Below are 26,527 nucleotides of genomic sequence, written 5' to 3'. Positions count from 1 at the left end.
TGAGGTCACGTACTTCCATGACTGCAACTTGCCATAGGTGTGTTTTTTTTTTTTTTTTTGAGACGGAGTCTCGCTCTGTGGCCCAGGCTGGAGTGCAGTGGCGCAATCTCAGCTCACTGCAAGCTCCGCCTCCCGGGTTCCCGCCATTCTCCTGCCTCAGCCTCCCGAGTAGCTGGGACTACAGGCGCCGCCACCTCGCCCAGCTAGTTTTTTGTATTTTTTTAGTAGGGACGGGGTTTCACCGTGTTAGCCAGGATGGTCTCGATCTCCTGACCTCGTGATCCGCCCGTCTCGGCCTCCCAAAGTGCTGGGATTACAGGCTTGAGCCACCGCGCCCGGCCAGGTGTTTTAAACTAAAAAGAAAGCAAAAAGGCTCATGCCGTTGGATTTAGGATCCAATAAACCAGGTAATGTTTCCAGAAACAAGTTTCAAATACCAGAGCTCAAAAATCGGTGTCGTCACATGTCTTTCCAAACTCTTCAGATAATCATTCTCCCAGCTCTAATTCCATTTCACAGCCCAGGAGACTTGTCAAATGCAGAATGTCACTGCTTGCTGAACAGCCACGCAGCTCTGTGCACTGTCCCTCAGGGCGAGGATTCCTCTTCCTCAAGGATTCCACCAGCACCGCCTTTCTATGGACAGCACCAATCTGTAGGTCTTTAATCTGAGGCTTGCACTAATTATCTGTGTGTAACACCATGGCTATACTATGGCTTGGGTAGGAGCTAGTGGGATAAGAAGAAAAGGCTGTACATACATTAACAGCTAACTCAAAAGAGTTATCATGACATTCAATAGAACGAACTGACCATGGAGTAAAACACATACCAATGACCACTTGGTACGAATTTTAACAGGAAAACAATATAATGTAATAGTTCAGAAAAGGGCAGGTTCTGGGGCAGACTGCCTGGGTTTAAATCCAACCCCACCACTTAACTTCTCTGTGCCTTGGTCTCCCCATCTGCAATGCGGGCTAACAGGACCTGCCCAGTGAGAATGCTGTGGTAGCCGAGTTAATCCAGGTAAGGGGTGGCAACAGTCAATGTTCAATAATTATGGACAGTTCCTCTTATTTCCCTAAATGCCACTGCAGAACTGCTTCTTTTGCCACACACTCACACAGAATGAGATGGCTGGCACAAAGAAGCTAAACACTGGCCTGTCCACACAGCTGGCTAATCCAGGCAGTTCTCTGACTTCAACTTGTCTTCAGCACTGAATGGTCAGCGTTGAATGGTAGTGCAGATATCAGCATTTATAGCTAGGAGAGTCGCAATGAGCAGACAGGGCAAACAGCAGTGTAGGGTGATGCTCGTACACAATCCATAAAAGCACAAAATACCACAGGAAGACAAAACCCTTTTAGGTGCACCTCTACTAATGACAAGCTCTCTGAAATCAGGGTAAGACTACAATATAAAATTTGTTGCCAAGTAGAATAGCATGACACTAGAATACAGCCTCTGATATCACCAATATAAAACCAGTGTTTTTTCCCATCTGTGTCTAAATGACTCAGGATCTCATCTGTGAGTTGGTGATTAGATGCAGTGGGGTTGCAGATAGTAACAAACCTTTGACTGTAAAATCAAGTGAGCGTGTGCCTTCTATGAAAGGCATTCTTTTCAAACAATCTCAGGAATTAGGTCCTGATAGAGACAGTTGCAGAGTGCACTTAAGAGAGGGGCTGGGCACACTGGCTCACGCCTCTAATCCCAGCACTTTGAGAAACCAAGGCAGGAAAATTGCTTCAGTCCATGAGTTCGTGACCAGCCTCGACAACACAGTGAGACCCTGTCTGTGTACAAAATTTAGAAAATTAGCTGGGTGTGGTGATGCGTGCCTGTAGTCCTAGCTACTCAGGTGGCTGAGGAGGGAGGATTGCTTAAAGCCCAGGAGTTTGAGGCTGCAGTGAGCTATGATCATGCCACTGTACTCCAGTCTAGGTGACAGGGCAAGACCCTATCTCTAAGAAAAAGCCTTGCCTCTGAAAAGAGACCCTGACTCTAAAAAACCTCCACCAACAGCTAGGACAGCCGCAGCACTCAGACCTAGCAGTGCAGACAGCAGGGGCGGAGAAATGAGCAGTGGGTAAGTGTGTACATATGGGAGTCTGATGGAGGGGAGGGGGTGGAGGTGGGGAGAAAGCCTGGGCACCTCATGCAACCTCGTACTGTGACCCTTAGTGAGGTCCCAGCCTGGCATCCCACCTCGCAGATGTCCCTGAGGTGCTTGATGTACACTCGCTCAGTGTCCATGATCTCCCGGATGACGTTGGTCCGCATCTGCTGCTTGTTCTCGCAGTGTCTGTGGCGGCTCTGGCTGGCCTCCTCGTCCTGCTCCTCGCTGGGGGTGCTGCTGGAGTTTTCCGACAGCTCTTCCTGATTCACTCGCAACTGCAACCCACACACAGGGGACAGGTGACTTGGGGCAGGGGAGGGCAGCAGAGAACAGAGGCAAGAGACCTCCCAGGTTCCTACTTTCCTGTGACCTGTTGAGAAGGCAGCCTGGCCCTCGCCTGAGTCCCATGACCTCAGCAGGGCTGCAGCTGTGCCAGCAGGCACATGGACCACAGAGAAACACCGAGCAACTCGCTTGCCTTCTGTTAACATTTTGGCTCCGACCCAGCCTAATTTCTTTCAGGTGTGACTTGCATGTCAGAAAACCATTACAAAAGAGCTGACCTGATGAAAGGCGAGTTCTGACCTGAAAGGATCCTGTAGCCCCCACAGATACTTTGGAAAAGCTGCAAGTGCCCCACACTTACTCTGACGAAGCTCGCGGGGAACCAGGCTTCCTTGTCCTCACTGCGGCCCCACCACCAGTCCTTGTTGGAGGCTTCCAGAACCTGGATGACATCCCCGGCTTTGAAGCCCAGTTCCTGGTCGTCCATGGTCACATGGTCCCACAGGGCTTCTGCGCAGACCACGTTGCCATCACTGATCAGCTGAAAGGAGACAGTGGGGTGTGCTCAGCATAGAGCACGAGTGCGCGGGAGGGTGAGGGAGCTGCTAGATGCACTCTCAGGGTGACACTGGTATCCTCTCACTTGGATATGCTGGTGGCATTTGGTCTACACTGACTATGTGACTAATTACACAAACAGAACCCAGGAGAACAGACTGAGGAAAAACAAAGTCAGGAGGGCATCTCTACCTGCTTTTAAAGAAAGCCCTTATACTGGGCGTGGTGGCTCACACCTACAATCCCAGCACTTTGGGAGGCCTAGGCAGGTGGATCACCTGAGGTCAAGAATTCAAGACCAGCCCAACCAAGATTGTGAAACCCCGTCTCTACTAAAAATACAAAAATTAGCCAGGTGTGGTGGTGAGCTCCTATAATCCCAGTTACTCAGGGGGCTGAGGCTGGAGAATCGCTTGAACTTAGGAGGCGGAAGTTGCAGTGAGTGGAGATCATGCCAGTGCACTCCAGCCTGGGGGACAAGAGCAAAACTCTGTTCCCCCCCCCCCCCGCAAAAAAATTAGCCAGGTGTCCTGGCACATGTCTGTAATCGCAGCTACTCAGGAGGCTGAGGCAGGACAACTGCTTGCACCTGGAAAGCGGAGGTGCAGTGAGCCGAGATTACATCACTGCACTCCAGCCTGGGCAACAAGAGCAAAATGCAAGAAAAAAGGGAGGGAGGGAAGGAGGAAGGCAGAAAGGCAGGCAAGCCCCTTTAAAAAAAAAAAAAAGTATAAGTTGCTCACTTAGCAGCAGGTCAGTTATCTAGCAAACTTCAATGCTGAAATATTTGCTCCAGAAAAATGGTTTCTGGCAACCATACTAGATGTCACAGAGCCAAGCTTATTAAAGTTATGCACATATACTATTGGAAGTCCGTCCCTCACATCTCCCTCCAATGTGGATCATTCATACTTTATTCACCATTCAAGTAAGCTTTGCATCTAACTTTATACTTTACACCAATTAAAGAGAACATAGCATGATCCTGAGATCGCTAACAATTAAACAGGAACAAATGTGGCTGCCACCAGTCACAGGACCAGGTGATTTTGCACATCTCCTTAGTTGCCAACGATACACATCACTGGCGATCTCGGTAGAGACGCTGACTCACTGAGGAGTTATGCTCCACACGTTCTGCTCAAGAACGCCAAAAGCTGGAGGTACCTTCCAGAATGATTTCCTAAAAAAAAAGCTACAGTTGCAGGGTGGCCGAAGGAACACCAGATTTGGAGGGAGAAATACATGGGTACCTCCAGCTCTGCCATTCGCCATCAAGTAATTAGACATCTTTCCTCAGAGCATTGATGAAAATGTGGATAACAACCATAACGTCCGCTTCTTAGATCAGTTGTCAGAATGATACGAGATACCAGAAGGGAGGGTATTCTTTCATCAAATGGAAAGCACTGGCCGAACACTGACAGGGAGCTGCTCTTCTTTACCTAAAAAGATGAGTTGCCTCTACCCAGAAAGCTTAATCCCATACATTTTCCTGGACGGGGTCAGAGAATCACAGTGTTGTTCTTTCTTTATTTTCGAGATGGAGTCTTGCTCTTCGCCCAGGCTGGAGTACAGTGGTGTGCTCTCGGCTCACTGCAACCTCTGCCTCCCAGCTTCAAGCAATTCTCCCTGCCTCAGCCTCCCAAGCAGCTGGGTTTACAGGTGCGCACCGTCACGCCTACCTAATTTTCTGTTATTTTTAGTAGAGACGGGGTTTCACTATGTTGGCCAGGCTGGTCTTGAACTCTTGACCACACATGATCCACCCCTCTCGGCCTCCCAAAGTGAATCACAGTGTTGTTTTAATCAGAGTTCCAGGCTTTTGGACATGCTTAGTAAAGAAGAACTAGAGAACAAAGTCAGAAGTGGTTGTGGACCCTGAAAATCAGGTATCCCGTATCCACCACTGTCATGTGGAATTCCAGTACCTCATTGATGGCCAGCTGCTCCCCGCCGGGCTGCAGGTACCGAGGGCTCGCCTGGCAGAGGTCCTCATAGCTGAAGTCCTCCTCACTACCGTTGTCATCCACTAAGGCAGAGGGCTCGGTACCTCCATCTGAAGAAACTAAAACATACAAGATACAAAAGGGATGATTTCAAAGACACAGCTAACAAGATTTTTTCATATGACGAAAAAATTTGGTAATATACTCCCAAGGGAAGGTAATCATCTGTATCTTAGAATAAGAAACTGTTAGAAAATGTTTACATTACTCCAAAGTTAAGAGCTGCAGTTCAGTGTGACATTAAGTGAGAGGTGGAAAGTTAAAGAGTGTACTGCCAACACAATACCATTTGCAGAATGAAGACCATCAGGGCATTATGTGTAATTTAGTTGGAAGTCTGTGCTCCGCCCTGAATATTAACAGCATAAATACAGATAACAATGCTGCCAAGCAATGTGCTGGGAAGCCTGAGGAGGTAAAGAAGATGAAAAAGATGATCCAATATTCTGCTTCCATCCTTTATCTGCAAGGCAGTACTACCAAAACCAGTACATCCCAACAGTGTCTTGAGTAGAAATGTGCCATCAATCTTACTCTCCATACATATTTGAAAGGCTCAGAACTCAAAATATGAGAATGAGGAATTATATAGTACTTTTACCAGAAAAGAGAGAGAAGGATATATATATGTGTGTGTGTGTGTGTGTGTGTGTGTGTAAATATATATATATATATATATATATATTTTTTTTTTTTCCCGAGACAGAGTCTCGCTCTGTTGCCCAGGCTGGAGTGCAGTGGCACGATCTCAGCTCACTGCAAGTTCCACCTCTCGGGTTCCTGACATTCTCCACCTCAGCCTCCCGAGTACCTGGGACTACAGGCGCCCGCCACCACGCCTGGCTAATTTTTTGTATTTTTAGTAGAGACGGGGTTTCACCATGTTAGCCAGGATGAGCTCAATCTCCTGACCTCATGATCCACCTGCCTCGGCCTCCCAAAGTGCTGGGATTACAGGCGTGAGCCATCGTGCCTGGCTAAGAGAGATCTTTTAAGGACGATGGAGCTTTTTAGATTGGCCACCCTGGTAGTCAGATTTTCTTTCTTGGGACAATGAACCACCCTCGGCAAAGCCAACAATCTGTCACAGAGCAGTGTCTTCTTCCAGACTCATGGCCTCAGCCCTCCTGCGCAAGTTCAGGGATGTTTCCATCACTATTTTTCCACTTGATCTGAGCCAAAAGGCCGAGAAGCGATGGATCACTATTTTTTCCAGCGGAATGACTGTCAGGCGCTGGGGACAATGACCCTTGTCCTTACAGGATGCAATAAAACCCGAATACTTTATTGAGGATTTTTTTTTTTTTTTTTTTTTGAGACAGAGTCTCGCTCTATCGCCCGGGCTGGAGTGCAGTGGCCGGATCTCAGCTCACTGCAAGTTCCGCCTCCCAGGTTTATGCCATTCTCCTGCCTCAGCCTCCCGAGTAGCTGGGACTACAGGCGCCGCCACCTCGCCCAGCTAGTTTTTTTGTATTTTTTAGTAGAGATGGGGTTTCACTGTGTTAGCCAGGATGGTCTCGATCTCCTGACCTATTGAGGATTTTTGCATCAATGTTCATCAGGGATACTGGTCTAAAATTCTCTTTCTTTGTTGTGTCTGTGCCAGGCTTTGGTATCAGGATGATGTTGGCCTCATAAAATGAGTTAGGGAGGATTCCCTCTTTTTCTATTGATTGGAATAGTTTCAGAAGGAATGGTACCAGCTCCTCCTTGTACCTCCCGTAGAATTCAACTGTGAATCTGTTTGGTCCTGGACTTTTTTTGGTTGGTAAGTTATTAATTATTGCCTCAATTTCAGAGCCTGTTATTGGTGTATTCAGAGATTCAACTTCTTCCTGGCTTAGTCCTAGGAGAGTGGATGTGTCCAGGAATTTATCCAATTCTTCTAGATTTTCTAGTTTATTTGAGTAGATATATTTATAGTATTCTCTGATGGTAGTTTGTATTTCTGTGAGATCACTGGTGATTTATCATTTTTTATTGCATCTATTTGATTCTTTTCTCTTTTCTTTTTTATTAGTCTTGCTAGCAGTCTATCAATGTTGTTGATCTTTTCAAAAAAACCAGCTTCTGGATTCACTGATTTTTGCAAGGATGGTTCAACATATGCAAATCAATAAACGTGATCCAGCATATAAATAGAACCAACGACAAAAACCACATGATTATCTCAATAGATGCAGAAAAGGCCTTTGACAAAATTCAACAGCCCTTCATGCTAAAAACTCACATTAAATTAGGTATTGATGGGACGTATCTCAAAATAATAAGAGCCATTTATGACAAACCCACATCCGGTATCATACTGAATGGGACAAAAAGCTGGAAGCATTCCCTTTGAAAACTGGCACAAGACAGGGATGCCCTCTCTCACCACTCCTATTCAACACTAGTGTTGGAAGTTCTGGCTAGGGTAATCAGGCAGGAGAAAGAAATAAAGGATATTCAGTTAGGGAAAGATGAAGTCAAATTGTCCCTGTCTTGTGCCAGACTACAGGTAACCAAAATAGCATGGTACTGGTACCAAAACAGAGATATAGACCAATGGAACAGAATAGAGCCCTCAGAAATAACATCACACATGTACAACTATCTGGTCTTTGACAAACCTGACAAAAACAAGAAATGGGGAAAGGATTCCCGATTTAAAAAATGGTGCTGGGAAAACTGGCTAGCCATCTGTGGAAAGCTGAAACTGGATCCCTTCCTTACACCTTATACAAAAATTAATTCAGGATGGATTAGAGACTTAAATGTTAGACTTAAAACCATAGAAACCCTAGAAGAAAACCTAGGCAATACCATTCAGGATATAGGCATGGGCAAGGACTTCATGTCTAAAACACAAAAAGCAATGGCAACAAAAGCCAAAACTGACAAATGGGATCAATTAAACTAAAGAGCTCCTGCACAGCAAAAGAAACTACCATCAGAGTGAACAGGCAACCTACAGAAAGGGAGAAAATTTTTGCAATCTACTCATCTGACAAAGGGCTAATATCTAGAATCTACAAAGAACTCAAACAAATTTACAAGAAAAAAAAATCCCATCAAAAAGTGGGCAAAGGGTATCAACAGACGCTTCTCAAAAGAAATTTATGCAGCCAACAGACACATGAAATTTTATGCTCATCATCACTGGCTATCAGAGAAATGCAAATCAAAACCACAATGAGATACCATCTCACACCAGTTAGAATGGCAATCATTAAGAAGTCAGGAAACAACAGGTGTTGGAGAGGATGTGGAGAAACAGGAACACTTTTACACTGTTGGTGGGATTGTAAACTATTCAACCATTCTGGAAGACAGTGTGGCGATTCCTCAGGGATCTAGAACTAGAAATATCATTTGACCCAGCTGTCCCACTACTGGGTATATACCCAAAGGATTATAAATCATGCTGCTGTAAAGACACATGCACATGTATGTTTATTGTGGCACTATTCACAATAGGAAAGACTTGGAACCAACCCAAATGTCCAATGATGACAGACTGGATTAAGAAAATGTGGCACATATACACCATGGAATACTATGAAGCCATAAAAAATGATGAGTTCATGTCCTTTGTAGGGATATAGATGAAGATGGAAACCATCATTCTCAGCAAACTATCACAAGGACAGAAAACCAAACCCCGCATGTTCTCACTCATAGGTGGGAACTGAACAATGAGAGCACTTGGACACAGGAAGGGGAACATCACACACCGGGCCTGTTGTGGGGTGGGGGTAGGGGGGAGGGATAGCATTAGGAGATATACCTAAAGTAAATGACAGGTTAATGGGTGCAGCACACCAACATGGCACATGTATACATATGTAACAAACCTGCATGTTGTATACATGTATCCTAGAACTTAAAGTATAAAAAAACAAACAAACAAAACCCCCAAATACTGATGACTGCAGCCAGGAAGTGGAAATATAATAAGGAGAGTCCGAAGCAAGTGGCAGGATTTTAAAAAGAAAGGGATCCTCCTCAGTCAGGGAAAGGCTTCCTGGAAGAGGGGCAGACTACTCAGAACAGGGTGATGGCCCCTGATTGCGAATCGAAGGTGGCTGATACGAAGCATGTGCTCCACGGACTCCCAGCACATCTCATGAAAGACGAGACTGCGAAGATCGGGGGCACACAGAAGGGCCTCACAGGCTAGAGTTCAGCCCGGGCTGCTCTTCCAGGGTTCGGAGGAAGGAAGCCACAGGACCTAAGTAGAGTCCCCTCATATGACAGAAAGAGAAGAGGTTTTAGGATCACGGAGGCTGCTCTGAATTCTGGTCCTGCCCTTCTGTGGGCATGGGACCTAAACCAAGTGACCTCATTTATCTGGGCTTCGTGTCCTTTTTGAAGAATCAGGCGACAGAATGCACGTGAAACTCTTCGCCTCCTTGACCATAGCTGGAACTCCACAGAGAGTGCTACTGTGGTGAAGGTGTCCCACCTGGTGAGGGCTGGGCTAATGACAGACTTTGCCAGGACGTGGAGGAAGAGCTGTTGGCGCAGAGCCTGGGGCCAGGGAAGCCAGCTGGGGAGAACACAGTGGGAGTGGGCGGCAACAGGAGCGGCCCCAGGAAATGGCATCAGGAACTGAGATCCATGTTGGGAGGCCAAGTTCATGCCTGCAGCAAGAGATAGGGTCAAGGACGTTTTGGAAAAATTCCAAGTTCCCTGGAGATTTAACAAAAAGCAGAAGTCTGAGGGAGAAGCCGGTGTGCTGGGAAGGACAGAGGGCTGGCTGAAGGTTGCCCTGGGATGGTGCTCCACGGACTTGCTTTTCTCAGGGACTTGGCAACTCCATGTTTCTAGTTACTTGACTAGAAAAGGATGGGCCTGGTTTCTGACTGAAGAGTTCTTTCTTGGGGAGATGTTTTATATTTGGATCAATGCAACCTGCATTTTCTATGCACAGCTCATCTTATCCGCACTGGCCATGTGCCAAGTGCTCGGCAGACACACGTCCAGCCCCAGACCCCCACCCCCCACCACCATGCTTGGCCTCCTGCTTCCCTCATGTCTCTCCTCCCCTCATCATTTCAGCCACACTGCTGTCAGAAGCAACCGATTCTGTAAACAGAGCCCAGGAATCTGACACTAGAACAATGATAAACACGGAAAAAGATCCATAATAATGGGGGTAATCAACACTGCAGAAGTAGTATTTCACGCACCAGCATTTTAGGTCTTTCTTGCCAAGCAGAGACAGAGCTGTGATGACGAGGAGGAGTTCAAGCTCATGCACTCATGATGCACGGAGCTCCTGAAGCAGGACGGAGGGAAAGCAGGAAGGTGTGCACATGCCGCCAGCGGCACCTCTCCCAGCCCGGCCCCAGCCCCTCTCTGAGACTGTGCTCAGACCACCTCCCACCTGGCAGCCCCAGTCCTGTAAGCCTGAGCTCTGGACACAGCACCTCTCAGTGGCGCCCACTGAACTGGGTCTGCTCACGGGCCCTGGCTTTCCAATTGCTTCCCCCTCCGCCACGGGTGTCCGTCTCAGAGAAACCCCCACATCCCAGCCACCATCACCTCCTCTCCAGAACCCTCCTGTGATTCCAGGGGAGCCAGCTGCTTACATCCATGACAGCACACACCACAGTGAGGCATGGCACATGGGTCTGCACCTGTACCCTAGCCGTGAAACCACCCAGACAGGTGCACCGGACACCGCGACAGCCAGGGAACCTTGGACCAGCTGACAATGGAAGCTGGGCGAGAGCTCTCAGCGTGCACCAAGTCAGGGTTCCAGGCTCTGAGTGCATGATGCCAGTTACCCTCTACCCACCTCCACTCCCCTGCCTGGGCCCATCCCCAGTCTTGGTCAGGAAAGGTCAGGGCCTGTGTCTGGGAGGAAAAGTGAGCTGTCTAAGAGACCAAGAGACGGGGGTGGGGGAGGAGTAAATTCCTGGGCCTGAGCACAAAGCAAGGGGCAGAAGAAAGCACTCTACAGCCTCGGTGTTGCCTTCTGGGCCCTAGCTTTCTTACCTGCTTATTAAAGGAGAGGGGACGGCTGTCAGGGGCATGGCAGGGCCTGGTGCCTCTGGAGAAGGGAGTGCACCCTGGGAGCACGGGTGGGTGGGCAGCAGGGAGCCAGCTATGCTTGTGGGAATCCATGTCTGTCTTGCTGGGGGTCGTGTGTGGATCTGTGTCTATTTTGCTGGGGGTGTGGCTGGAGGTCCTGAGAAAGCCAGACCTGTGCTGTCTGAGAAACACATTAGAGCCTGGACAATGCGTGGTGACTGTTTGATTTTAAATGTAACTTCTGCTTCCTATGCTAGGTCAGGGTGCATACGGGCAGAGAGCAGGAGGTCACCTAGTCTAGTATGCTTTGCTGGTATGTGTGTTTCGGGGTTGCTTGGGGGACGCCTTGAGGAAGCACATCATTTTTTTCATGCGTGAGTATGTCTTAGACTCCAAGGGAAACAGCACTTAAGACAAAAGCCTTCTCTAACCCTGGAGCCTTCTCTAACCCTGCTCAGACCACGAGGCCCAAGAACTGTGCTGCTTACTGGCTGAGATATCCTGATGCTCCTGGGTGAGGAGGATATACACAAACCCTGTGTGTCTAATGCCTAAAGCAGCAGGAATCTTCCAATTTTGCAAGCACTGATCTGGCACTGTCTGGTACCAACAGCATTTTTCCTTATCAGTTTAAACCATGGTTGAGCGAAAAAAAAAAAAAAAGTGAATCTCAGTAAAACAAAGGCGTTGGGGCTTCCCACCCAGAGCAAAGCTCTGAAAACGACACTTTCTCCTCGAAGAACTAAACAGTGTTTTCCACGGGAGAATTCTTTTCCATGATCTAGCTGCTGCTGTGAAAATCAGTAAAGAAAGAAAAAAACCAGGTTGTATTCGTGCATAAATTCACAATTAACAGGAGTCTATTGAAAAGTGTTAGACCTTTACAGGAGGTACCAGGAGAAAACTCTCTGGACAGAGACATGGACTGGAAATACCGATGGCTCTCTGAGTTTTTCATAAATACTTAGCAAAACAGCTCTGCCGGGGGCAGTGGTGCGCACCTGTAGTCCCAGCTACTCAGGAGGCTGAGGCGGGAGGATGGCTTGAGCCTAGGATTTCCAGTCTGCAATGAGCTCTGATTGTACCACTACACTCCAGCCTGGGCAAGAGAGCAAGACTTTGTCCCAAAAGAAAAAAAGTAAAGAAAAAAAGACAACTCTGGCCAAGGTTAATCACAAGAGAGGTTTCAACAGCCACTGTTTCAACATCATGGATTAGCAGTCAGCAACACTGCGGAAGTAAGATGGCTCGAGGCGCTCATGCGTTGGCTGACTCAGTCCTGGCAGGTGAGGGGGCAGAGGCCAGGGGCAAGAGACTGGCAACACGGACGAGGGAAAGGCATGGCGCCTGGAGTGAAAACTCCCGGGTCAATGTCCTTGCTTCACTAACTTCCTAAATACATGACCTTGGTGCAAGTCACTTCAGTTCTTTCAGCTTCAGTGTTCCTGTCTGTAAAGCAGGCATTAGCCTGTATGTTTTACCTATTCAGAGGTTATTCTTCTGCCTCTCACATCCCACGACCCACTCACTGGCAGATCTGACTCAAGTTCCTGAAGGTGTCCAGAATCTGGCTACCTCTTACCCCTCTCCCACCACTCAAGCCTGGGTCCCCTCCCACCACTTAAGCCTGGGTTCCCACCCAGCTTCGGGCTCCCTCCAGCAGCCCCTCCTGGTCTCCCTGCTGCCACCACTGCCCCTGGCAGGCCGAAGCTGCCAGAGTGATGTTGGCAAACCGTTCCTAGACTGGATTGTGTCACTCCTCTGCTCAGAATCATCCACAGGGGAGAGAGCCAAAATTCTTGAGACCTTTCCCCAGATACACTGTGCCTCCCACCCCTCTCCAACCAATGGCTCCTGGCTGCAAAGACCGCAGGCACTCCTTGCCCAGGGCCGCTGTTCGTGTGCCTGACAGCTCTCCCCAGGTACACACACAGTGGCTCCCTCTCTCACCTTCACCATCCCACTTAAAACCACAACCCTCACTCTTACTCTACCGTCTCCCCTGGTTTAGTTTTCTCCATAGCTTTTGTCACCGTCTAATGTATTCTGTTCACTGTCCAGAATGTAAGCTCCAGAAAGGCAGTAATGCTTGTCTGCTTTATTCTTAACTGTTCCTAACACCTAGGCCCGCCTGGCACACATGGGAGCGAAGGGAGGGAGGGAAGGAGGGAGGAAGGGAGGGAGGGAGGAAGAAAGGAGGGAAGGAGGGAAGGAGGGAGGGAAGGAAGGAGGGAAAGAAGGAGGGAAGGAAGGAGGGAAGGAAGGAGAAAGGGAAAGGAAGGGAAGGGAAGGGAAGGGAAGGGAAGAAGTACAGCATGTGGACTTTGTGCAAGGCTTTGGGGTCAGATGAACTTCCCTTCAAATGATAGTGATGCACATTTTTTTCTTGTCTGTATTTTTCTGTTATGAGTATGAGTCCTTGGTCGAGTTTCTTTGTTTTTTTTCACCTGTTGAATGTGGATGATAATACCCATCTCTCAGGGTTGTTTATACATTCTGAACAAGTACTTGTTATTGGTGTGCTTTGAGCTTCAAGTGGAATGATGATATATGAAAGCACCCTGTAAACTGAAAAACAGTATAGAATTGCAAGATGTGGCTGGGCACGGTAGCTCATGCGTGTAATCCCAGCACTTTGGAAGACTGAGGCAGGAGGATCCCTTGAGCCCAGGAGTTTGAGACCAGCCTGGGTAACAAAATAAGACCCATCTCTATAAATTAAAAAAAAAATAAAAGTAGAATTGCAAGATGTTATTTTATCAGGCACCTATAATGTGCTAGGCACTGATTTAAGCTGTGGAGGTGAACAGGCTCATATAATCCTCATGACAATGCTACATGGGAGGTACTGTCAGTTGTCCCCATTTCTAGATGAGGAAACTCAAGTCCCAATAACACAGAGCTATGTGCAGCAGGCCCAGGCCATCTAACTCTTACCCACTGGGCGGAACTGCCTCCCCCAGCAGTGGCTCTGTTACTCGTAACAAGACAAAATGATATTAAAAACAGTCTTAGTATCCAAATCTGGGTGTTTTGCTCCCATTCTGGAGAGCAGCCGTATGTCCTGCCCTCCCCGGAGCTCCCTCACTAACCCTTTCTTCCGACTCCCAATCCCTGCTCCCAGTGGGGCCTGTCAAGAACCTGATTCCATTTTCTGGTTGTATCCTTTTCCCCTTCACCACCCCAACCACCTTCACGATTTGAAAGTCCCTTAAAGTTAATGACTCCTGTGTCCCGTAATTTCAGTGTGTTTTATGGAGTGGGATTGCTCAGTGTCTGACGTCTAGACAGGAAGAATCTCTGCGCTACGCTTTGATGCTTTGTCTAAGCCTGGTGGTTTTCTGTGATTCCCCACGCTTACTGTCCTACGTGTGGACAGGACAGGCTTACAGCAAAGGACAGATGTTTGATTTTTGTCTTTCCAGCCCCTAGCATAGTATCTGGCATACACAAGGCACGCAGTATGTGATTTCCAATTGAACTGCAAATTGCTGATGTGGAAACTGAGGTTCCAAGAAGTTGAGTCATTTATCAGGGCTACACAGGGGCTGGGTCCGAACCAGGATGGGAACCCAGGTCTCTCTGACTCCCACCCCTCTGCTCATCTGAGACTGTAGCTAGAAAAATCCCTCAGCCAGTCTTCGTGACTCTTGTTTCCCTCCCCAAGCCATCCTATATATTACTTCCCAGGTGAACTTCTTAAAACAGTGGTTTTATGATGTCACAAGAAATGACATGGGAGTTGTCTATTGCTTCATGACAAAATTATTCTACAGTGTATCTTCTCTGTAATCTGACTCCACTCTACCTGAACACCTTTTCAAGTGTCACATACTCTCAATAGACATTGTTCAGTTGAATTATGAATTGCTGATGGGGAAACAGCAATTTGCAGTTCAGCTGAAAAATCCTACATGTCATAGTCCACAGCGCGTCAAAGCTCAGGCCAATTCCGCTGGGCAGAGTTCCTCACGATCACCAGACCCATAGGCCGGTGCTGCTACTGCCTTCACTTCTTTATTTCCGTTCCTCACCGACTTCAAGGGGCTTCGATCCTCAACTACAGATGAAAGTTAATAATGGTGACTTCTTATCTAGGGGAATTTCGATGCTGTAAAGCTATTATAAATTCTCAAAATATATGTCACTAAAATCAGGAGAAATGAATATATTATAATAATGAAAAAGTAAATGTTGTTTCTTTCCTCCTATGTGATGAACACAAAACGTTAAATTTTACCATCTTAACCACTTTTAAGCACACAGTTCCAGTTCAGCAGTGTCAAGTATATTCATACTGTGTGTGACAGAACTTTTTCATCTTGCAAAACTGCCATACTTCTTAAACATGACTTTTCTCTTCTTCCTCTTCTGTTCCTTGGCAACCACCTTTCCACTTTCTGTTTCTATGATGTTGACTACTTTAGATACTTCATATGAATGGAATCATACAGTGTATGTCCTTGTGTGGCTGGTTTATTTCACTAAGCATAATGTCCCTGACATCCATTCATGTGTACCGAGTGTTAGCATTTCCTTCTTTTAAACCACTATATAATATTCCATTGTTTGGCAGCACTTCTATTGATTTTTAAAAAAGGAAAAAAAAAAAACCCCAAAATATTCCATTGTGTGTATACACACCACATTCTGTTGATCCGTTTGTGGGTAAACATTTGGGCTGCTTTTCCCACGTGGCTAATGTGAGTGATGTGCTACTATCTTTCTGAGACCCTGCTTTCAATTCTCTAGCATACTGGATCAAACGGTAATTCTAGTCTTAATTCTTTGAGGGCCCTCCATACTGTTTTCCACAATGGCTGCATCATTTCACATTCCCACCAACAGTGCAATTTCTCCACATTCTCACCGACTGTAGTTTCTTTTGTTGAAAAAACAAGTGTGGAAAAACATTTTTTGGGGGAGGGGTGGGGGACAAGTATGTGATTTCCAATTGAACTGCAAATTGCTGATGTGGAAACTGAGGTTCCAAGAAGTTGAGTCATTTATCAGGGCTACACAGGGGCTGGGTCCGAACCAGGATGGGAACCCAGGTCTCTCTGACTCCCACCCCTCTGCTCATCTGAGACTGTAGCTAGAAAAATCCCTCAGCCAGGGATTTTTGTTGCCCAGGCTAGAGTGCAGTGGCACGATCTCGGCTCACTGCAACCTCTGCCTCCAGGGTTCAAGCGACTCTCCTGCCTCAGCCTACCGAGTAGCTGAGATTACAGGTGTGTGCCACCACATCCAGCTAATTTTTGTATTTTTAGTAGAGATGGGGTTTTGCCATGTTGGCCAGGCTGGTCTCAAACTCCTGACCTCAGGTGATCCACCTCTGCCTTGGCTTCCCAAAGTGCTGGGATTACAGGCGTGAGCCACTGCACCTGGCCCAAAAAGCCATTTTTGAAAACGATCTTGTACACAAGAACCAAAGACTGCTCCAAATTGAAATCAGTTTTAAAACCCCAAATGCCTACATACAATCAATCTGAGAGTAGACAGAGCAGGCTCTTTCGACGACACTTCCCGCAGCGTCAGTCAGGTAGAAGGAGCACATCCTTCATCATCAAAACTGCGTGCTGACCATCAGCCCCTCTCTGACTGGGGACCATTTCAAGAGAACACATCTGTTCCACAGAGTACTGTCAATTCCAAAAATGTAATCAAGTGAATTTATAATGGTCTTGTTCAATACTCATGGTTAACCATCACTCCCAGAAACAGTGCCCTCTGGGGGCTCCTGACTCCTGGGGCCGCAGCGGTCCTTCCCCAGTCCATCCCTCACGCTAACGTCTCATCTTCCTCCCCATCCCTGCTTTCCTCCTGGCTGCAGCTGTCAGGGAGTAGAACGCCCCAGTCCACATTTTCAGCCCTGGCCAGTTATAGCTTTAGGAACTACTACAGAGAACGACGTGGTAGCCATACGGGAGGTGTCATTTTGTTTTAAATCAGAAGGACTGTTACAAATACAGTTAGAGAAGACATCAGGAAAAAAAAAAGCCCCTGACTTATAAGTGGGGGAGGGTAGTCCTGGTGAGGGTGTGGTAACAGGGTGGAGGTTGAGGTGTTTTGTTAAAGGAAAGGGAGGTGAGATCTAACACAGCCCTTAAACATCAGGCACTTGACAAGGAGGAGATACAGATTTTAGCTACTTTCATGAGGCAGTCTCCAACACTGCCTAGCTAATGAGCAGCTGGTTCTCGGCCAGCATCTCCCACCCAGCACTAGTCCTTCGCAGGGAACTTCCCCTCCCCTGACTTCAGGGAAATTCCCCCACTCTTAAAATAATCTGCTAAAACCATGTATTTGAGAAAACCTCTCGCTGATCGCTCAGACTTCCTCAGAGTTGAGATAAGCCATTCTGACTTCCCATCTTAAAAACGGAAATGGCCAGCCCAGGCGGGCGGCTCGTGTTCACAGCCGGGAGCAGCTGTCATGGGCTGCTGCTCCGTGGGCTGAAACCATGGGTGGACTCCAAGAGCTCAGACCATGGAGATGCACACAGAGGGATGAGCTGGGTCACAGGAACTGACAATGTCAAAACATGATGCACGACTTCAGGGTCCATCCCCCTTCAGTGGTTCCCAAACACCCAGGGCCTGTGGCATCTATTCACATGGAAAACGTTTAGAAAAATCAAGAGCCTCCCTGCCCTGGGCCACTGAGTCAGGCTGGGTGGTGGGGGTGGGGAATGTATGCTGAGAATTTGTTTTGAAAAGCTCCTCAAATGATTCTGACACCTGGAAAAATGTGGGAACGACTGGACCTTCAGGTGAAGCTTACTTAAACCACACCACAGGCTCAGGTTGTTCTAGGACATAAGCCTTTTGTTGCCTGTCCATGCAGCAAGCCACAAGTTGCAGGCAATGGATTCTGAGCATTGGCTGGAAACCTCTGCGTTAGCCAATCTGTATCATAGAGCGTTCCTTGTTCCAATGAACAGGACGAAATCCTTTCATCCATCCACGCTGACCTCTCCACCTGCAGCAACTTTCCCACCCGAAAGAGCCCGTCAAATTCTGGCCCATCCTCCAAAAGTTTAACCACTGGCCGGGTGAAGTGGCTCAGGCCTGGAATCTCAGCGCTTCAGGAGGCTGAGGCAGGAGGATTGCTTGAGGCCAGGAGTTCAAGACCAGCCTGGGCAACATAACAAGATCCCGTCTCTATTTAAAAATAAACTTAAAGAAACAAAAACAAACCAAACAAACAACAAACAAAAGTTGTAACCATCATTGCTTGGTGACGGTTCCAGGACTTATTTTTCAGCTCCCTGATCCTCTGTCATAACAATATCGGCCTTTGATGTTCTAGAAACATGTTAGACTAACCTCTTTTAAAATATGCATCACATTTATATATTGTTATTATTAAGTTTGTATCTGTCCCTTTATATCCTCCCCCTACTCCTATCCTAGCTATGACTTTCTCAAAGACAAGGAACATGCTTAACAGTCAGTGTTGGGTGACTGAATTAAAGTATGAAATATGTTTCACGCTCCAGAATGTAAAATGTTACTGTTGGAAAAGTCACTAGCATATCCAATCTAGACTTTCAAGCCATTCTTCATAAATAGTATTTTTCCATCTTTTAAACATGTGGACAACAGTACGATCAAAAGGAATCTTAGAAATTGACATATTAACGCTCACTGATAATCTGTTATTAATGTCTAAGGAGCTTTTAAAAATCATTCTCCCGATGTACAGCTTCACATCAGTATGCAACGTAGCGCCCTGCACCCTGGGCAGCCAACATCCCATTGGCTCCAGACCCCACAACCAAGCCAGCAGCTCCACTCTCTCCTGCTCTCAAAACCCAGCCTCTGTCCTGTCTCCAGTTCCGAGCTGGGGCGTTGGCTCTGGGCTTCCTTCTGTCTTGCGGTAAAGCTCTTAGGTTTTACCTCTGGCTTGTCCCACAGTGTCTGTCTTCTGTTCTTAGCCAGGAGTTGCTTGTTCTGGGGCTGCTGGCTCTGAGCACGGCTCCTCCCGTCCATTCTGGCTGACACCTGCCGATCCATCCTGGGACCTCTCCACTGCTCCGCCGCTCCCTGACAGCTCTCTGGGCCGGTGTCTCGTCAGCCCTCCCCGTTTCTGACGGCTGCCCAGCTGGCTGGACGGACCTGAGCAATCACCCATCTGGCTTCCAGGCGTCTTAAAGTGCACCAGGCACTGCGCTCAGCACTGGAATAAATCCTCTTGCGAGCCTCACAAGCATCTTGGAGTGTTGCTGTCTGGTTATGAAGGAGGAACCTGTGGCTCAAAGAGGTTAGGTGACTGTCCCCATGTTGCGGGGCTGGACTCAAAGCCAGGTGTGTCTGCCAGCAAAGCAATCCTGCTCTGAGCCTGTCTCAAGCTCGGCGTCAACTCACACTGACAGGAGGACAGGACAGGACAGCACAAAACAGCAGACAACCCACACACCCGCCCTCCCTGACATGGCGTCCTCCTGGGAGCCACTAGGCTGTCCCTCAGGGTCTGTCAGAGCCCTACAACACCTCCTCTGCCCCCTCAGGGCTCTCAAATGAAAAAAAACCCACCACAGGTAAGCTTTATTATTGGTTTTAAATATGGTGCTTGTTGTCATTTTATTACATGTATTCGCTCAGTATAGCGCATATAGGAGTGGCAGCAGTTTTCGCAGTGCACGGACCGAGGCCCCTCTCAGTGAGGCAGGCGAGGGACTGCTGCAGAGGGTCAAGGCCGCAGAGGGCAGATTCTGGGATGCTATTTCTCCAGCAGCACCGAGGGAGCACCGCTCAGAGCTGGAGGCTGGGTCGGGCTCCCCTCGGCCTCCACTCTGTGGAAGGGGGTGGAGGAATGCTGGAGGACAGCCGGGGGCCACCCGCCCCCGCCCCTGCCCGTTCATGCTGGCTGCGCTCCCCGCAGGAATGAACACACCCCTGCTCAAGGCCATGGGTGCAGGAACCCTGGGAGGGAGCACCCGCACGTCCGCTTCCTCCACCCGGGTCTTGCCAGTGCCGTCTTGCTAGCGTTGCCGAGCGCTCTCACTCATGTGGTCTGTGTTCTCAATATAGAAATCGCAGGGCAACTTTTTTTTCTTTTTTCTAAATTTTGGCTGGTAAAGCGGAGTACACGCCAGTCTTGTTTTGATAATCCGCCAGACACAGAAGCCGTAACCACATCCCTGCTTTCTCTCTGCCAGCACAGAAACCAATCAAAACAAGGAAGAAAGCACAAACTACAAACTGTACTGCTCCGACAGGGCCCCAGGCTGCCTCGAGCTGCCATCTACGTTCCCATTCATTTCAGGCGAGGCGCTGGCGGCTATTTAGGGCGAAAACAGAGACAAGATCTGTTTCTAAAGCATCCTATTGTATCCATGTAGTGCAGCCAGGGAAAAGTCTGTCTGTGAAGTCTTGTTTTTTCTTACTTCCTTTTAAGAATGAGAGGATTAGAGTTTACGGCTTCCTAGTGTGAGAGTAGACCGTTTCTTTCACATTTAATACTCCAAAGAGTCCAGCTGACAATACTCACAGAAATACTAAAAAGAAAGCGGGAGATAAGGCACAAAGCAGTAAGCAAATACTGGGTAATGTCACTTTTGAAAACAGGAAACTATTTTTCAAAGATCAGTTCACAGTCTTAAACCTCACACATCCTAAATTAGCAAGAAACATTTTTATACACCCCAACAATATACTCTTGAATAAAGGAATTTCATGTAATAGAAGCAAAAACCAGTAACAATACCAGCAGCAAAACCCAGACCCCTTACTCAGGAAGGATGGTTCAGGCTTGATTCTTACGATTTTCTACTCCAGACAAGCAACTGTGCCATAAACAAAACCAATTCCTTCAACTGACTATGTCCACAACTAAAACTATCCTCAGTACCCTTTACAAGAAGAATGAGCTTTTCCCCACATGCTCACACCTGACAAGCAGCAGAGAGAGAGAGTAAGTGAGTGAGAGAGAGAAAGAGAGAAAGAGAGAGGAGAGAGAGAGAGACAGAAAGAACGAACTGCAACTTGGGAAGGAAACAGCTGAACCAGCATCATGTCACAGTACAACAATCCATTCTCTGCACACATACCCAAGTGAAGGCTTTCCAGACTCCAGAATCTTGCTATCTCTCCTCTAGCTACCATCCTTCTGTTTGGAAAACGGCAACCTTCAGAGCAGGACCGGGCTGTGACTGAGGAGCCGGTCCCCAAGCATCACCGAGGACTGCACAGGCTGGCAGCTACGGGAACTGCAGAAATCGCTTATTCACTGCTTTGACGCTGTGTGCGTTCCCAGCCAGAGCCTGCCCAGAAACTGACAGCTGGCTCCACACTCCGTGTGACCAAGGGCTAGTGGCTACAGTGACATTGCGGGGGCCTTCAGAAGAAACTTCTAATCTAAAGCAAAACCTATACACACCAAAGCCAAACACACTCACAAGCCATCAGGTGCTGTTGAGAGCCTTCAGTGAAGGTAGGAGAAATGGTATGTGCTGCTTTTAACTACAAACCCTAAACCTGAGTTAAACTTTCAGAGAGCTTTTCAAAAGCTATTTATTTCACAAGAAAAAAGCACTGGGGTCACTTAGTTCAAAAATACAGTTAGGATTTCACAACGTGGTATGACAAAAATTTGAGTTATGACATTGTATTCTTAGCTATAAATTCATGAAATCACTTTAAAAGAGTGATTTTGTTCAGAAGGTATACAGGTAAAGGCATACATGTAAAGGCATACATGTAAAGTTCTCTCCAGGTAATATATTCTGGGTTGTTTTTATTTCCTCTATACTCTTTTTTTTTTTTTTTTTTTTTTGAGACGGAGTCTCGCTCTGTCGCCCAGGCTGGAGTGCAGTGGCCGGATCTCAGCTCACTGCAAGCTCCGCCTCCCGGGTTCACGCCATTCTCCTGCCTCAGCCTCCCGAGTAGCTGGGACTACAGGCGCCTGCCACCTCGCCCGGCTAGTTTTTTGTATTTTAGTAGAGACGGGGTTTCACCGTGTTAGCCAGGATGGTCTCGATCTCCTGACCTTGTGATCCGCCCGCCTCGTCTATACTCTTCTATACTTTCCAAATTATCTACGACGAGCAAGTCTGTCTTTCGTATTGTGAAATGACTGTTAACAAAGAGTGAGCTTCCTTCCATTTCCCCATAAGCAGAAGACACTGCTTTTTTAACTTTATGAACAATGAGATAATATATATGCAAAGTAGTGACCTCATAGTAACCTCTTAATAAATGCGGGTTTAAGCTGGGCCTGCTGGCTCATGCCTGTAATCCCAACTACTCAGGAGGATGACGCAGCAGGATTGCTTAAGCCCAGGAATTCATGACCAGTCTGAGCAACACAGCAAGACCCTATCTCTAAAAATTAAAAACAGGTCTGGGCAAGGTGGCTCACACCTATAATCCCAACACTTTGGGAGGCCAAGGTGGGAGGATCAATTGAGCTCAGGAGTTTGAGACAAGCCTGGGCAACATGGCGAGGCCCCGTCTCTACTAAAAAAAAAAAAAAAAATTATATTAGCCATGCATAGTGGCATGTGCCTGTGGTCCCAGCTACTCAGGAGGCTGAGGTGGGAGGATTGCTTGAGCCCAGAAGGTGGAGGCTGCAGTAAGCTATGATCGTACCACTGTACTCCAGCCTCGGGGACAGAGTGAGATCCTGTCTCTAAAAATAAAAAAAAATAAAAATAAAAAATTAGCTGGGCAGAGTGGCACACGCCTGTGATCCTAGTTACTCAGGAGTCTGAGATGGGAAGATCACTTGGGCCCAGGAGTTCGAGGTTGCAGTAAACTATAATCACACCACTGCACTCCAGTGTTGAGTTACAGAGCTAGATCCTGTCTCTAAAATAGATCCATCCATCCATCCATCCATCCATCCATCCATCCATCCATTGGGGTTAAACAAGTGATAGTGCCAATTAGTAAAATGCAGGCTTTACAGTGATGAGCTTTGGAGTCAGACTGCCTGTGTTCAAAATCTGCTTTCCCATAACAAAATCAGGGAAAGTTTCCAAGTCTCCAGGAAGCTCACTTTCCACATCTGTGGAGTAGGGATAACTGGACAGTCAATAATCCTCACAGTTACTCCAGAACATAGTCCAGTGTTTAGAGAAGCACTGGCTCTTGACTGGGGATTAGCCATCATGCTGCTGCTGTTGCTCCAAAAAACCTGTGATCCCCTAATAACATGTTAGTTCCCAGAGAAATCACAGCATGAACTCAGAATGAAAAGCTGTATGATTAGTCATAACACACATGTTGACTATACCCGATATTGTAGGCTTTTCTTATCTTCAAATAACTGTGGCTATTTCTATTGATCTGGTGCATCCCACCCTTAAATGCAGGTAAGGACAGTTTTCTGGGAAACTCGTAGCCTTAGTTACCCGCACTACAAGTGAAACACAGACAAGATCACACAAACTCTTATGACCACATCAGCTGGAAATCTTTCTCTTACAGAAATTTTATTCATTTTATTTTGAGATGGAGTCTCGCTCTGTCGACCAGGCTGGAGTGCAGTGGCGTGATCTCTGCTCACGGTTCAGGTGATTCTCCTGCTTCAGCCGAGTAGCTGGGATTACAGGTGTGCGCCAGCACACCCAGCTAAGTTTTGTATTTTTAGTAGAGATGGGGTTTCACCATGTTGGCCAGGCTGGTCTCAAACTCCTGACCTCAGGTGGTCCGCCCACCTCAGCCTTCCAAAGTGCTGGGATTACAGGCATGAGCCACGGAGCCCAGCCTCTTACAGGAATTTAAAAAGATGATTTAAAAGAGGCAAATATTTAAGATGTTTAACAGACAATTCATTCAATAGAGGCACATTCACAATAAAGGTGGTAGTTTACTAAACTATAGACTCAAAAAGACTCCTTGATATTGTTTTTCACAGCAGACACTCTCTCTCTCATGTAAAGTCTCCTGTGTATATCTCATGGAATACTAGTTGCATACTGTGCTCCAAGGGAATAGTCTGAAAACCACTGTATACTGTATCTACTTCTCGGACATCTTACAGGATTCATCGGTAATCACAGGCTCTAAGAAGTTCGCTCTGACGGCTGTACTATCTTGTTTCACACAGAATTTAACCATCGCGTTTGGCCATGACGCTCTCTTTTCACGACAACACATATTACTACACCAAAAGAAGGTATCCTCTGGCCTTGCTACTCATAGTCGGGCCGATGGACCAGCAGCATCAGCATGACCGGGAGCTGGTGAGAAATTCAGATTCCTGGACCCTGCGCCAGGTCTGTAAAATCAGAATCAGCATTTTAACAACATCCCAGGTGGTTCAAATGCACATTCACGCAACATACTTGGAGAAGCACCGCCATGAGGCGAAATCTGGAACATCAGTATCTTTTCTCATGAACTGAGAAACTAGCGAAGACCACGGAATGAATGGCTGGGTTTGAGCCTAGTCATTCGGACTAAGGTAAAATGCATAATACTCAGATACAAAACAGCAGAAAGTAGGAATTAATTCTCAAGGTTATCCATCCCAATAAAGCCTAAATTCTAGAAGGAGGCAAATAAAATCCAGTGTTTTCATTCTCTATATAAAATTTTTGTGGTTGTTGTTAAAATCATTAGTTTTCAAAAAGCTCTCTTGGCCTCAATTCTTAGAATTTGGTAGCGTCTGTTTGTTCACTTTCACTTTTCATTGGCATCTGGTACAAAAGGATAGTTTCTGTTTCCCAAGCACTTTCAATCCAGAGATGGGGTCAGGACACTAGACTAACACGCGTGGGATTATAGGATCTTAAACCAGAGGCATTCACTAGAGATTATTGTGTATGCAAAACAAAACAGAAAGAAGGAAAACAAGTAAATAAATAAAGACTGCCTTGAAATGAGGCATCTCGGCCGGGCGCGGTGATTCAAGCCTGTAATCCCAGCACTTTGGGAGGCCGAGACGGGCGGATCACTAAGTCAGGAGATCGAGACCATCCTGGCTAACACGGTGAAACCCCGTCTCTACTAAAAAAATACAAAAAAACTAGCCGGGCGAGGTGGCGGGCGCCTGTAGTCCCAGCTACTCGGGAGGCTGAGGCAGGAGAATGGTGTGAACCCGGGAGGCGGAGCTTGCAGTGAGCTGAGATCCGACCACTGCACTCCAGCCTGGGCGACAGAGCCAGACTCTGTCTCAAAAAAAAAAAAAAAAAAAAAAAGAAATGAGGCATCTGCTCAAAGGATGTGACCCAACAACCCTTTGATGTCCCCACCAGCTTGGATATGGCCCCATTACCAAACACTAAGGGACAGGTGCTAGATGGAGGAGCCCAGGGAACAGAGTCACACTATTCTGTGGCAAAGGACAACCACCAACTTTAGGAAATGGGCTCAAAGATGGGCACATCAGCCAGCCACCCTTCTAAGATGGTTTTGGAAGAAGTTATACTACTAATGTAGAAAGGGTCATGACAGAACAAGGAGCTGTGACTTTTAGCTTAAATTTTTTTTTAGTGATCAGAGCCCACATTTACCAGATTAAAAGAATGCTACAACAAAAACCTAAACCATAGTTCAAGGAAGTCTTGAAATCCTGGCTGGTCATTGGTGGCTCATGCCTATAATCCCAGCACTTTGGGAGGCTGAGGTGGGAGGATCACTTGAGACTGAGAGGTTGAGGCTGCGGACAGCTGAGACTATACCACTGCACGCCGGCCTGTGTGACAGAGGGAAGCCCCGCCTTGAAATAAAAAAAGGAAAATCCAACCCCCAAATTAATCTCTTCTCTTTGGATAAGATACCATTACCTCAGTGGGACTGGGAAATGACCATCATCAGTTATTGGCAACACTGAAAGGATTAAGCAAAGGGATCAGATCCACAGGTAGGAGTGGAGATATCCAACTTACATATTAACATGAAAAGCTGAGAAATCAGAGAGGACAAAATAAACACTGAGGGCTGTGTGTGGTGGTTCATGCCTTGATCCCAGCACTTTGAGAGGCCAAGGTGGGAGGATCATTTGAGGCTAGGAGTTTGAGACCAGCCACAGCAACAGAGTAAGACCCCATCTCTCTCTCTCTCTTTTTTTTTTTTGAGATGGAGTCTCGCTCTGTCGCCCAGGCTGGAGTGTAGTGGCCAGATCTCAGCTCACTACAAGCTCCACCTCCCGGGTTCACGCCATTCTCCTGCCTCAGCCTCCCGAGCAGCTGGGACTACAGGTACCCACCACCTCGCCCGGCTAATTTTTTTGTATTTTTTAGTAGAGATGGGGTTTCACCATGTTAGCCAGGATGGTCTTGATCTCCTGACCTCGTGATCCGCCCATCTCGGCCTCCCAAAGTGCTGGGATTACAGGCTTGAGCCACCACGCCCGGCCAATAAGACCCCATCTCTACAAACAATAAAAAAATCAGCCCAGCTTGGTGACACGCCTTGAGTCCCAGTTGCTCAGAAGGCTAAGGTGAAATAATCCGTTGAGCCCAGGAGTTTGAGGCTGCAGGGAGCTATGACTAGGCCACCGCACTCCAGCCTGGGTGACAGAGCAAGACATTATCTCTATAAAAATTAAAATTAATTTTTAAAACTAGATGTTGAAA

General features: G+C 47.2%; 1 protein-coding gene and 1 long non-coding RNA gene across 5 annotated transcripts in view; one reads left to right on the top strand and one right to left on the bottom strand.

Moving 5' to 3' along the window:
- SPATA13 (spermatogenesis associated 13) overlaps nucleotides 1-26,527 on the bottom strand; it is a 156,095-nt gene that overhangs the window by 18,852 nt on the left and 110,716 nt on the right. For 2 of the 4 annotated variants that reach the window (XM_010371934.2, XM_010371924.2), the window contains exons 5-7: nucleotides 4,903-5,039; nucleotides 2,775-2,954; nucleotides 2,218-2,403 (exon numbers count right to left, since the gene is read on the bottom strand). In XM_010371934.2, coding sequence (XP_010370236.2) covers nucleotides 2,218-2,403; nucleotides 2,775-2,954; nucleotides 4,903-5,039 — 503 coding nt within the window. Of the gene's footprint in view, nucleotides 1-2,217; nucleotides 2,404-2,774; nucleotides 2,955-4,902; nucleotides 5,040-18,899; nucleotides 19,034-21,052; nucleotides 21,243-26,527 lie in introns of those variants that run through there. The other 2 variants (XM_010371939.2, XM_030921862.1) reach the window with 2 other exon arrangements.
- Nucleotides 19,418-24,513, top strand: LOC115894518. Its single transcript, XR_004054617.1, has 3 exons — nucleotides 19,418-19,540; nucleotides 21,101-21,435; nucleotides 24,055-24,513. It is a non-coding gene; the product is annotated as an uncharacterized LOC115894518 (long non-coding RNA).

Source organism: Rhinopithecus roxellana, chromosome 18 (genome assembly GCF_007565055.1).
Source record: "Rhinopithecus roxellana isolate Shanxi Qingling chromosome 18, ASM756505v1, whole genome shotgun sequence".
NCBI classification, from domain to species: Eukaryota; Metazoa; Chordata; class Mammalia; order Primates; family Cercopithecidae; genus Rhinopithecus; species Rhinopithecus roxellana.
The sequence above is the reverse complement of the archived record's forward strand: the minus strand, read 5'-3'. Positions and strand labels throughout refer to the sequence as shown.